At 35.6% G+C, this 13,267-nt stretch overlaps 1 protein-coding gene across 1 annotated transcript in view; it reads right to left on the bottom strand.

Annotated features, from left to right (window-relative positions):
- LOC113228306 (probable isocitrate dehydrogenase [NAD] subunit alpha, mitochondrial) overlaps positions 1-13,267 on the bottom strand; it is a 39,380-nt gene that overhangs the window by 18,634 nt on the left and 7,479 nt on the right. The window contains exons 4-6 of the mRNA XM_026461566.1: positions 10,748-10,963; positions 6,255-6,390; positions 4,124-4,237 (exon numbers count right to left, since the gene is read on the bottom strand). Coding sequence (XP_026317351.1) covers positions 4,124-4,237; positions 6,255-6,390; positions 10,748-10,963 — 466 coding nt within the window. The remainder of the gene's footprint in view (positions 1-4,123; positions 4,238-6,254; positions 6,391-10,747; positions 10,964-13,267) is intronic.

Below are 13,267 nucleotides of genomic sequence, written 5' to 3' on the forward strand. Positions count from 1 at the left end.
CTTGTTTTAACGTTCAGCAGTATATCCTAAAATTCCCCACGTAAATAATATACTAGCAAATGTCGCAGTTCCGTCAATGTGACCTGTCTCGTTACTTATTTATTCTCTGTTTTGGTAAAAGGTCAGTTATCTACTGCATTTATTACATGACACCATTAGAATTACTTTAAAATCCAACTTCGACTTCAGTAGTTTTGTCCTACGATGCAGTAAAACCATTTCCGGAAATCCGGAATTCGAAACAGTAATTAATTAATATTTGGTGATTTTAACAACTCTATGTCGCTCCTTGTAGCTATATCTATACATGTGTCTAATACGTGGAACAACTTTTTCCGACTATTGATAACAACTCAAGAGGCCTACTAATTGCAATACAAGCCAGCGTAGTTGGGCATTTAGTACCTATTGTTACACCAGATGTCGCTACGAGTGCTAAATAGGTATTTTTGTAATTAATTTGTTTTACATTGATAATATGCAATTTATCAAAGCTACTCTAATTTCTATACTCTGGCCAAATTCGATGTAGAATGTTTAATAACAAAACGTTGCCAGGCAACCAATGATGACATAGGAAAAGAACATTTTTTTCAATGCTCTTTATTAAGGCCTGCTCTGCCCACGGCCTGCTCCCTTAATGGGCATTTAAATAGATGAGTAGGTAATTTGGTTATGTACAAGTAACACTTACCTAGCCAATTATTATAAAGCTTGTAACATACCTATTCATACATATGATTTAGGGATAAAAATAAGTGTTTGCATCCTATTAATATTTACTGCTAGATGGTAGGTAATGGTAGATGAAAAGAAACAAGATTTTGAACTTGAATTACCACCAGAACTCGAATGTTTGCAATCTCTCCCATCAAATCAAAAAGTCACTAGGGATGACACAGTTTTACAAATAATTAATTAATGGTCATTTTTATGTCAATTTAGGTGATTTCAAATTTCTGTTCAATAATATTCATTATAAACATGACTTCAAAATTTCGTATTATCTATAATCTAAACTGTGAAAGAGTCCGAGATGAAAACACTAAAAATCAATTCTGTTTTTGTTTGTTGACATTTATTTTACATCGAATTTGGCTAGAGTATAGTGATAACAAACAAATCCACTAGATGGGAGCTTATTGTACAGATTTTTATGGACAATGTCAACCATCCTTTAGTTTGTTTAGGAATAGCGCCATCTACCCAAATTAGCAAGAGGTCATTTATAAATTCGTTTGTAACACACACTGCTCATACTCTTAGGGTCGTATTCCAAAACTCTACTCAATACTCAAGTCAGGACTTGAGTATTGCAGTGAGCACTGAAAATCATACTCAAGTCCCTACCATTAGGGTCGTATTTCCAGTGCTTGTGTTTCCAGTGCAATCCTGACTTGAGCATTGAGTAGAGTTCTAGAATACGACCCTTAATCTTCTTTAGCCCTAATCTTATTCATTCTCCACACACCACCTTATCTTAAGCAGCGAATTGAATTCGCCCATCAATCCAAGTGCCGTAGTTGGTATAGCGTCTGGCACGGTATGCTAGTAGACGTCGGTTCAAATCCGGCCGTATAGAAGGAATTTTTGTGAGTGTTCGATTTTTGTATTAATAATTATAACAAACTAGTGGAGTAATTTCACACAAAAAATAATTGAATATCAATTCAATAAAAATTTAAGTATTTTACTGTTCAGGTTATATGTTTGTGGAACGCTCTAAACTCCATTCAACATGCGAAATCATTGCGTCTTTTGAAAAATATGGTTAAAGAATACTACCTTACTTTAGTGCGACTTGAACTGCTTAGGAATTGATGTTTCAAAATGATTATTTATTATGAAATTCAATTTTTATTTTTATATTTTTTATAAATATATTATAGTAATATACGTGTATTGGTTTTATTATTTATGATACGTAAATGTACGTAATTATATACTGATTTTCTATCTATCAATTCCTAAATCTTCATACGCCTCCGTCTTTTTCCTATATGCCTTACTACCTTAAATTTGGTAATAACTTGGTAATGTGACTGTATAACAAAACAAATATGCTTCGAAATATCCAGATGTGACGTAACGAACCGAGAAGCCGTTCTGGAGTTGAAAGAAAAGGTCTGCCGTGGTGGGAGAAGTGACGATGCTAATTAACAATGCGGGCATCATGCCCTGTAAACACTTCCTGGCCCACAACGCAGCAGAAATACGAGCCGTATTTGAGCTTAATATCATAGCACATCACTGGGTAAGTGTAACAATTAATAAATTTATCAGACAACTTCGCTGTACTTTTGTTTCGGGTCTAGATGTGTGGGTTGGTTGGGTCAATTAATAAACGTTTCCTAAATTGGTCATGAAAGCGCCTGGTATGAAAGTGGCATACGTCAATTAGACCTTCAGAACTAAATTAAGGCAGTTTTAGAAGATTTATACGGACGTTATAAACATCGAGCAGTGGGACAGTTTAGGCTCATAATAATAATATACATAGCTATTATATTTTATGTCTGAAAATAGCATCCAAATATGTAATAATTATGTACTTTAGTAACATTGAAAGTAATATTGTAGGACAATAGTTTAATGTGGATTTCGCAACATTTAATGCCTTACTTCTATTTCATATTACAGAGGAATTAGCTGATACCCACGGCCATTTACTAAATTACTTTCAGGCTATCGATCAGCGCCATCTAATAAGACGGGATTTTGACCTTTTTCAGAGTTACGATTATGTAGTACGGAGATTAGCAGCTCTCTTTCCTCTTGGATTAAATCATAAGTATCAATAAGTATTTATTGAGATTTTTGTGAAATAACCCCACAAGTTTTGTTATGATAACAAATACAAAGATCGAACACAGTGGGACTTGAACCCGCGTACATGCTGCACCGTAGCATTGCTCTAACCATCTGTGCCACGGGTCAAGTTGTCGAGTCGTCGAAATTCTCCTATGTTTTTTTTTGTCATAGTTCTTTGTACTGACTTTATCGGCATTCGTCGCCGCTAGTGAATTTTTAAGTAACTTCACCGCAGCATCTTGATCGAAAAACGACATCTGCGTTAGTTGTGATACCTGTAAAGGTATCGGCTGCGGTGAGGTTATTCAAAAATCTCTGAGTCGACGAAATTTTTTTTGTGTGTTCGATTTTTATATTCATAAATTATATCAATAGGTACTTAGCAAACTTAAAAAAATGTTCTAGGTAAGTATTACACTTCTATGCAACCCAAAAACCTACTTAAATTCGAATTACGCGAACCATTGTGGTTTGTTTAAATGTTAAATTATAGGCTAGAGTGAATAAGTATTTTTTTATACAAACGCGTACCATCGTCGGTCATATCGTCGCTTATAGGTAGGCTGCTTAAGTCGAGGCTCGCCTGCGACGCTACAGGGGTGTGGGAGCGGGTTGATGTGTTGCAGTGCGATGCACCCGAGGTGAAAATATTTGCGGATAATTCTAATGATAATCGTTGTGATTCTATTACGTTTAATGGTGTGCTAATGTATAAATGGCACATTTATATATTTTTCTCGATTAATATCGATACAGTTTGTAAGTATCGATATATGCACATCCCTAAGCTAAATTTAAATTGCGCTAACCGCCTGCTCTCCGCGCGATTCTCTTTTTCGCCTTCCCCCATGCCCCTGTATCGTTGCGGGTGAGGATTGACGTAGGTTCAATTTACATTACTGCGGAACGGAATGGAAGTGCATTTTGGCACAACAAACTTCATGTTAAAAACAAAACAGGTCGTGCGTTTTTCGGAGAATTCCCGCAGCTACCGTATCGTATCTAGTCTGTACTTTACACAGCTGGCATAAAGTTCATTATGATATGTTTACAAACATTCACTTCCATTCCATTCCGCGGCATTGTAAATTCGAGCCTTGCGCACGATTATAGACAGATATGTCTGTTTTTAAAGCAGTAAACTGCCGCTGGTCACTCAACCCGTGACCACGGAGCGTAATCCTGTGATAATCAAATATATGACCCTCACTTTTTATTCATACTGATTAGAATGTTTCCGGGCACTAGAAACAATCCTGTATAAGTCTGGATTTCAAAGTACCATTATGTTAGAACAGGTGGGAATACTCACGGACTCGAAGAGCGCGCCGTTCAAGCCGATGTTGCCCGAAGGCGTGAGGCCCAGCCCGCCGATCAGACCCGAGCACATGTCCGACATGATGTCGCCGTACAAGTTGGGCATTACCTGAGAAACAACACCCAAAAATATTAATCGTGGCAGCCTAGTGGCAGAACAGTTGCATTTCAATTGAGAGATCGTTGTTGATCTCTGTAGACACGCGTACCCATGACTAATTTCTAAGTTACGTACATTTTGTGAATGTGTGGTGAATGTATGGCAGATGAAACTAAATATTGTATTGAAAATTTAAAAAAATACTGAATGAATCTTATTGCGGATAATGGGAATATTTTTTATTTATACAGTAATTTTTTATTTATTAGTAATTTGCTTATATACGAGAATATAAATTTATTGGTTCCATTTAGTAAATGTTCGAACTTTCATATCGTGTTTTCACACCATCATCATTTTTTAGTTAGGACAATATTTGGTTTCACGTGCGAAATTCCACGTAGCGATGAAACCAGCAAATAGAAGGTTTACATACCTTGGAAAACGTTTGAAGTTACCAACCTGCATTGGGAAGCGTTATGGACTATGGCCTAAAACAACGCTTTAGATGAGACCAAAACTGGATAGATATCCAGGATAAACAAGATCTTTTAATGTGTATCCACGTTGAGGCAACAGATACTGGTTCGAGTCCAGTCGGATCTAAGGAAATCTTCATTGTGTTTGTTCAATCTTTGTAAGAATAATAACAAACTAGTGGAGTATTTTCTCAAAAAAATATATAATAGATAATGATATTTAATCAAAATATAGACAAAGTAAACAAACTTCAGCTGTCATTTGCAAGCAAAGCAAACTTTGTTGTAATGGCGTCGGATTAAGAGGGAGCAGAGGAAAAATTCCTAATCTTCGATTTGATTTTAGAGGGGTATATCCACTTTAAAGTTAAAAATAAAATATTGTATGAGTAACTACACGATATATTCAAGCATAGACATTAATCAGAAACATAAAACAATAAAGTTTCCTCGATAGATAAAAATCACGAAATGATCTCTAATTTTCACATTTTTTCGATTCAATCTCGAAATGCTACAAGTTATTAGGACAAAAAACTGATAATTAATTATATTTATGTATGATCGACAACTGCCACTACGGATTTTTTTAAATCGCTTTAGTTTTAGAGTTATTCCGCTAAAACGAATTTGGTACTTTTAATGCGCAAAATTCAACATCTCCTGTCGCATGTCACGCGAACTTCAGGCATACATTTCTTTCACAAATTTGAGCGGAGCCAACGTCAAAACTTTTTTGGCATGTCCCTCTTAAGTGGTCAAATACAATATTTAGTAGTGAATTCCGTATGTCGTATTACTGCGGTACTCATTAATTTAGTCGCATGTTATTAGTTGTCTATCTTGAGGTTTCGGATTTTTAGGTTGTTTATCGTAGGAATGTTGTGATATGTGTGATATTAAACATATTTCTTTAAATATTTAATCTATGCCGTTTACATTTAGGTATTTAGTATTATTTCAAATAAGTAGTTCGAAATGTTGTCTATTAGCTGAAATTATTATCATATATTTAGAACCACTTTCAAAAAGTTTATTATAATTTTACAATAAGTAACCAGCCTCATAGTGGTTTGTTTACATTAAATTACCTCAACCTTTATAGTATAGTGAAGGATTACCACAAAAAAATATAATCTAGTAGCAGTAGAGCTTCATGTGCAAGAGTTCGTCCAGGGAAGTACTGCCATCTTATCTATTTCTGCCGCCAAGCAGTAATGTGAGCATTACTGCGTTCCGGTTTTGAAAAGTAAGGGGCTGGTAAAATTATAGGCACATGGGATTTTCCAACTTATGTCTCAGGCTGATGGGCGCAGTGGCAGTGCTCCTCAGGTCTTTGCGATATAAAGCTCTGAGTGGCACTGTAACAGCTATGGACAGGCGTGCCACTTACGCGTGCACGACTTGTTTGTCCCGTCAATTAGTGTTATAAAAAAAACACAGCAGTAAAAACATCGCGATAATATTCAATAACAATAGAGATGTTTCAATTCTTGTCACTATTTTATTTGTGTATTTGTATGTTAGTTTGCAAAGTCAATACTAACCAATACATCAAACTTGGCAGGGTCTTGCACCATGTTGAGACAGACTGTGTCAAGGTAGCGCTCCTCGAATTTGATGTCAGGGTACTTGGTGGCCATATCTCGGCAGCAACGCAGGAACAAACCGTCTGACATTCGCCTGAAATCATCACGTTCATCTTAAGTGCCTTCATAAGAACTTTGAAACGCGCACTGCTGGCGCTGGTGGAGTTCTGTTGACTGTTCAGAAGGATTGTAATGTAGCCAGGAGAGTAGTAGTAGTAGCCTCCGCAGCCTCTTACTTAGTAAGTTTAAAGTTCAAAGTTTAAAAGGGTAAAGAACTAGTTACCACTAGATCCAGTCCTATAAATATACAGTTTTGTAAATATTTATTCCAGTTTTAACAATATTTATGATCTTTAAAACGTACAAGAGATTTTTAGTAACTGGTAAACGGCTCAAAAAAATAAGACGAGAAGATGTGTTCGCTACCGCGATCGGGCAGGGAACGAAACAAAATCAGAATGCGAGGCAAAAGAGCTATGGAACAATTCAAAATTTAAATTTAAATACGAGGATTACGATGTAAGGAGGTCACACCGTCACAACTTTAAATGCGATGACAGTTGACTTGATTTATAGTTTAAGCAGAGAATAAAAAAAGTAACTTTAGACACCACACCGAGCCCCTTATATTGACGGTCACATTGATGGAACGGCAACAAGGCTCAGCGAGCCGCTCGCTAAGGACGGCTGTGATATTTGAATAGTTTTGATTCAAGATTCTATTATAGATAACAGATTAGCGTTACTATTTTAGATTAGTTTAAGAATCGATATTACCTCAGCTCGAATTCAAAGGTTTCCTGTACTAATACGGTTCATTTTGCTTGGGCGGCAGGGACATTGGCTTTATTTCACAATTAATTTTTTTACAAACCAGATTAAAGCTATTTGAAAAGTGTATATGTACTATACGTGTTCTATTCAGTTCAGTTGATATAAAAAAATTGTTGGTATATGTAATGAACCTAGGAAATAGAAATTAGAAAAAACTAAATTAATAATTAATAATAAATTGAAGTTGATAAAAATTCATTCAATAAAATAATTTGTAAAACTTAATGTAGCGTAAATTGGAAGGTTTTCTTTGTAAAATTAAAAATAAGGTATTTAATTAATAACTATCGTAACTATAGTGAAAGAATAGGGTGGTTTGCATCAATATTAGACATAACTGGTTGAAGACTGTACCACCTCAGTCAACCGTGACCATGGGACCTATAAAGGGCCCGAAGCGTTGGTTTGTTTGAAAAAACAAACATACGCGATTTAAATCCGGAAAAATAGTTTGATTTCCTTTGTGTAACAATCGCGAAAACCTAAGAACTCGATATTTTTCCGGATTTAAATCGTGTACATTTGTTTTTTCAAACAAACCGACGTTTTGGGCCTAAACAGGTCCCATGGTCACGGTTGGCAGTCAACCGTGACCGTGACTATGTGTAACAATCGCGAAAACCTAAGAACTCGACATGTAATGAACCTATTGAATGCAGCGGTTTTCTTGTAAAATGTTGAAGTAAGTCAAGTAAGTTTGTGTTTTTTTCAATCGTGAAAACTTTTAGGAATCGTGTATATCTTTAATTTTACTATATATTTGTTTCAAAGTTATTGATTTAACATTTTCACTGTTATGCGTAATCAACCAAAGCCATTTTTAAACATTTTTTTATTTGGTCAGTCAATAATTGTTACACCAATACAAAATCGGAAATATACATGTAAAATCTTAAAACCTAGTGCACAATCTATTATAGACACTACATGCATAGTAAATTACAGCATAGTAAAAGGAATTTACTTCATATCGATTCTTAAGTGCTACTAGATAACAGCCCATTTATAATTGTCATAAGTTCGATCTTTCAAGATCTGCGGGACACGGGGGAGGCAAGGACAACACTCGTGATCAACCAATCAATGTCTCGTGCGCGGATAGACTGTATAAGTGATCCGGCTCGAGGAATCGTCTACTCATGTCATTAGTCAGGACTGCCCTCGTCTTATTTTATCCAAAAGAAAATCGGTCTAATTTTGAATTCCTGCCCGTCTAGTGAGTCTGTCTATGTTCCGCTGGTCATCCATGTAGGCTGAACGCGGCGCCTTATTTTTTGTAACGCGCCGAGTGGACCAAACTGGGAAATGACTACATCGAGTTTAGGAGTTTCGTGGTTATTTACTATCATTAGTTACAGATGTAGGTCTCTATTTGGCAGTAAGGTAGCTACTATCCCCCGCTCCTGCGTTTTGCTGCCGCACAGTGTTATCACCGTTTAGAGTGATCTAATTAAATATTTTTATTTTAGTACGAAAGTAAAGTCGGATGAATAATAAAAAGTTATGGAACAGAGTTGTTTATGATGTTAATAGTAATATAGTCCTGATAGGTCGCTGGTATTTTATAAATAACTTTGTATATCGGAAAACAATAAGACAAAAGAAATCAAACCAGTACCTAAACATAATAATCTAGATAAACTATCATTTAACAACAATATTAATATCTAAATAACAAATTCAAGGCGATTTTCAAAACAAAGATTCTATATGGGAAATGAAACTATTTTCCCAGACAAACTATTTAAATCGCGTAATCGCGACACGCTTCGGGCTCTTTACATTTATCCCATGGTCGCAGTTTTAAAACCTATAAAAGGCCCGAAACGTTGGTTTGTTTGAAAAACCAAATATACGCGATTTAAATCTGGAAAAATAGTTCCATTTCCTATGTGTAACAATCGCGAAAACCTAAGGAGTTGAAAAGATTCTATATTTCTCAATAAATACGTTTCTTGTTAACCAAAGTTGTTTTTATACTATATACAATATATGTACATTAAAATTGACTAGTTATTCTTATCTCACAGTTCATTGCAAAGTGAACCTATTAACGGCTCGAGACATAATACCGTCTCTAATTGACACTAACAAGCGTATCATGTGACTAACTGCAGGAATTGTAATAACCTTGCCTAGTGAATACAAAATAGAACTGCTTTTAAACCACTTTACTGTTAACTGAAAGAGTACACTTCACTTGTATTCACGATAATGTAAATATCACTGTGCAAAACCAAATACCTGTAATAGAATTGTAAATTTTTGTCAAACATGCTCGGGAGTATTTGCATTACTTTAAACAAAGAACCCACAGTTTTAAATTTATTTACTGAGCTTTGGCTATACAGCCACCAGCTGAAACAGGTAACAAATAAGAGTAAACAAACACAAACCGTAACAAAACTTAAACCAATAATTATAACATATTTACGAAAAAAAAGCCGACCCGAAAAGTTCGTGAAATACATCTATTTGGCAAGTTTTATTGAAAACGGTTACCAGAAAGTGCCCGAAACCGGATTCATCCCCCAGTTTGCCACTCTAGGGGTGGAATATTTTCTTCAAATTTAAATGAGACCAATACCGAGGTACCATCTTTTCACCATCATAAAAATTGTCAAATTGAGAACCTCCTTCTTTTTTGAAGTCCGTTAAAAATTAACTTGTGTAAAAACTAACTACAAAAACTATAGAGCGTGCAACTCTGCCGGAGTAGACCGGCAAACCAAGCATGTAAGTCCATTCATGTCTCCTGCTATAAACTTTTAAATATCTACTAACAAAGAGAAACAGACTGAAGAAAAACTGTCTTACAGTTAGCTGCTCGCTAGCATCAGTGTTTGTAATTGCGAGAATTAATAAAAAATTGTCTATGGTATTACTTATTTTGTGTTTAATTATGGTGCATATTTCCTGCACCACATACTTTAAACAAGGCGGTATAATAAAACAAAAGTAATATAAAATTATTTTTTGTTATATCTATCTGATCGTCTAACATACACAGAGAGATAACATTACATAACATTGAGAACCTCCTCCTTTTTTGAAGTTGGTTAAAAACAATTAGTAATATATAAGTGCACCGGGAATGAGACTTTAATGTTATGGAAATAAAATTTTAGATGTATATTTTTATTATTAATCATTTCTAATTTTATTTTAATAATGTAATTAGGAATGAAGGACTTGTGCGGTCAAAATTTGGAGTGCTACATGGTGTTACATGTCATGTTCCTAGTAGTGTTGAGTTAAGTTATCCAATTGATTGATACCATTAAATTATAAAAATGTGCTTATTATTCCCTGTCTGTTGAGTCATTGTCGTAGTGTAGGTATACAAACATTGTTACCACTACCTCACCTTATTTGAAGAAGGACATTGTACCGCCTCATTTTTTGAAATGAGGTACTCCCTCAAACTCATTTTAATTTCATGTCCTACCCAACACTAGTTCCTACATTAGCTTAAGAACATCTGTTTTATAACCATTAGACTTGCAAATAAATAAAATTAATATGAATAATAAAGAACAAAAATTTAACAAGTCAATAAACAAGTTTCAAAGGATTTTGTCAAGTGTCATGAAAACAAGTTACAATTTATCACTTACATAATGTTAGCCTTGTGTACAGCAGTGACCTTCTTCCTATTGTTGTCTTTGGCGAACTGGAAGGCGAACTCAGCCACCCTTTTGCTGGCCTCTTCGGTGATGAGCTTGATGGACTGCACTACTCCATCAACAATCTCGTGCTCTATGCCGGAGTATTCACCCTCTGTGTTCTCTCTGATTGTTACTACGTCTACGTTGTCGTATAGGGTTTTGATTCTGTAACAATCATTATTAATCGCTACATTTCTAAGGTTTAAATCAACAAAAATGGAAGTTAATTAATTTGCTACTCCGCGAACCCAGTGAAGATTAAATCGGGCAAAATAGCTGCGCTTGTGTTGACTATTTTTTCATGCAGTTAATTTTCCCACCCTCCCTCCGCATAAAATTAATATAATAAATTACACAAGCGCAACTACAGTCACAAACACCACCACCAATATACCCGACACGTGTTTCGCCTTTCCACGAGGCATCCTCAGAGGCCGTTGATTGCTCGACGCTCGGCCGAAGAAATTGATACATCACTGGGTTCGCGGAGTAGCAAATGAATTAACTTCCATTTTTATTAACATGGACTTCCACAAAGTAACGCCTGAAAATATTAATTGTTTAAACATAAATATTTATTACACTAGCCTATAATTTTATGTTACATATTATTTCTATATATTTTTAGTTATATATATTTATACAGTTTGTTGATATTTAAGAAATTAATAACAGAAATAATGCTAAATCATCTAAAAATATATAAAAGTTTATTCTGTTCAATATTCTGGCTAATTGTATTAGTTTATTCTTATCTGTATTATTATCAATATTCAGTTTTGCAAAATTGTCTCGAGTCGTATGCACCACGCAAGGGCAATGACCCCGCCACCCTCTTCATCGAGCGATACATAATCTTTCTCTAGCGCTTATTTACCAATATTTTTAATTATGATTATGTACTAGTATTGTTATAATTAACTACTTATTTACATTAATTAGAAAAGTTGACTGAAAAAAGTTTTTTGTAACTTTTAACAATTGGTACTTACCAACTATAGGCCACTTGAAAGTATTGCTAGAAGTACCTAGCTCCACAGCTGTGCAGAGCTTCCCACGTGAGTTCCGTTTCAACATTAGACTCCACAACTTTGAAAGTAGAAACTTCGACATTCGTATCCTCCGATTAAACTAAACGTTTCACATCATGCCTTAAGAATAGACACGCACTTGTACTTGATGGATTACCATGCAGGTTTTGATGAACCTGGTAGCGGTTCTTTTTTGCACTACTAACTCTTGATTACCAAACCACGTGGCATTTCGTGAGAGACTAGAATAGAATGTATGCGGGATGTAAGCGTGACGTAGACGCAGTACGGGAAGCAAAGCTCCCGCCGTCGCTACCTGTACCCTACCACCAAATAGATCTAAAATGCGTTTCTGCGCATTTAAGGACATTGTCCAAAATGTTTGCCGGTACCTGTAGCAACTGCCGTACAAGTCAATGCCCTTTGGATCAAATTTGTTTACCATAATTAAATAAAAAATAAGAATTTAAGTTTTTTTTTCGATTTTTTTTTTAGTGATTTAGGTACAGTCTCAGATATAGAATGACCTCTGTTAATATGGCGAGAATGCAAATCAACACATTGTATACATAATATTTACATCCATTGTATATAAGTGTAACTATTAAAAAAAACAGACCTCTTAAAGTAATAATAATAATAACGCATACACTCACAGCCCCGCATTATGGAAACCCTGTATCGCAAGTGCCATGGATACACACATAGACAACCACAATTTAGACCCTAACTCACAAGAAAAATAAATGAAAGCCTCTTCGCCCGGGAATCGAACCCGGGACCTCGGCGTGGTAGTCTAGTGTGGCAACCGTTCGGCCACGGAGACAGTTAAAAAAAGTTTTTGTAATTACATCTATTTGCCAAGTTTAATTGAAATCGGTTAACGGAAAGTGTGTAACATCCAATAAACCGGATCCATCCCCTGATTTGCCATCCTTGAATAGGACAACTACTGAGGTATCCGGACGAACAAGTCGTGCGCCTGATGGTAAGCAACACACCTGTCCGTAACAGTTGCAGTGCCACTCAGAGCTTTAAATCGCAAAGATCTGAAGGACACTGCCACTGCGTCCGTCACCCTGCAACATAAGTTCACAAGTCCCATGTGCCTGTAACTTCACCAGCACCCTTACCCTTCAAAAGCGGAACACAGTAATAGCAACATTACTGCTTGGCGGCAGAAATAGGTAAGGTGTAGTACTTCCCTGGATGAACTCTTTCACAAGGAGCTCTACTGCTACTTTTTACAGTCGGTTAAAAAGATGCTTCTGAATTAGTACTATGATTCATTATCATCAAATAAACGCATTTAATCAGAAATTTCCCAGACCACTTAACCTACAACACAAATATTTTACACTATCTCAGATAACAAAAAGGAAGATAAGCTTAACGTGTTGTATTCTAACTAAAATCCATTTATTTGTTTTGATACATG

This window comes from Hyposmocoma kahamanoa, unplaced genomic scaffold (genome assembly GCF_003589595.1).
Source record: "Hyposmocoma kahamanoa isolate Upper Pololo Valley unplaced genomic scaffold, ASM358959v1 226, whole genome shotgun sequence".
NCBI lineage: Eukaryota > Metazoa > Arthropoda > Insecta > Lepidoptera > Cosmopterigidae > Hyposmocoma > Hyposmocoma kahamanoa.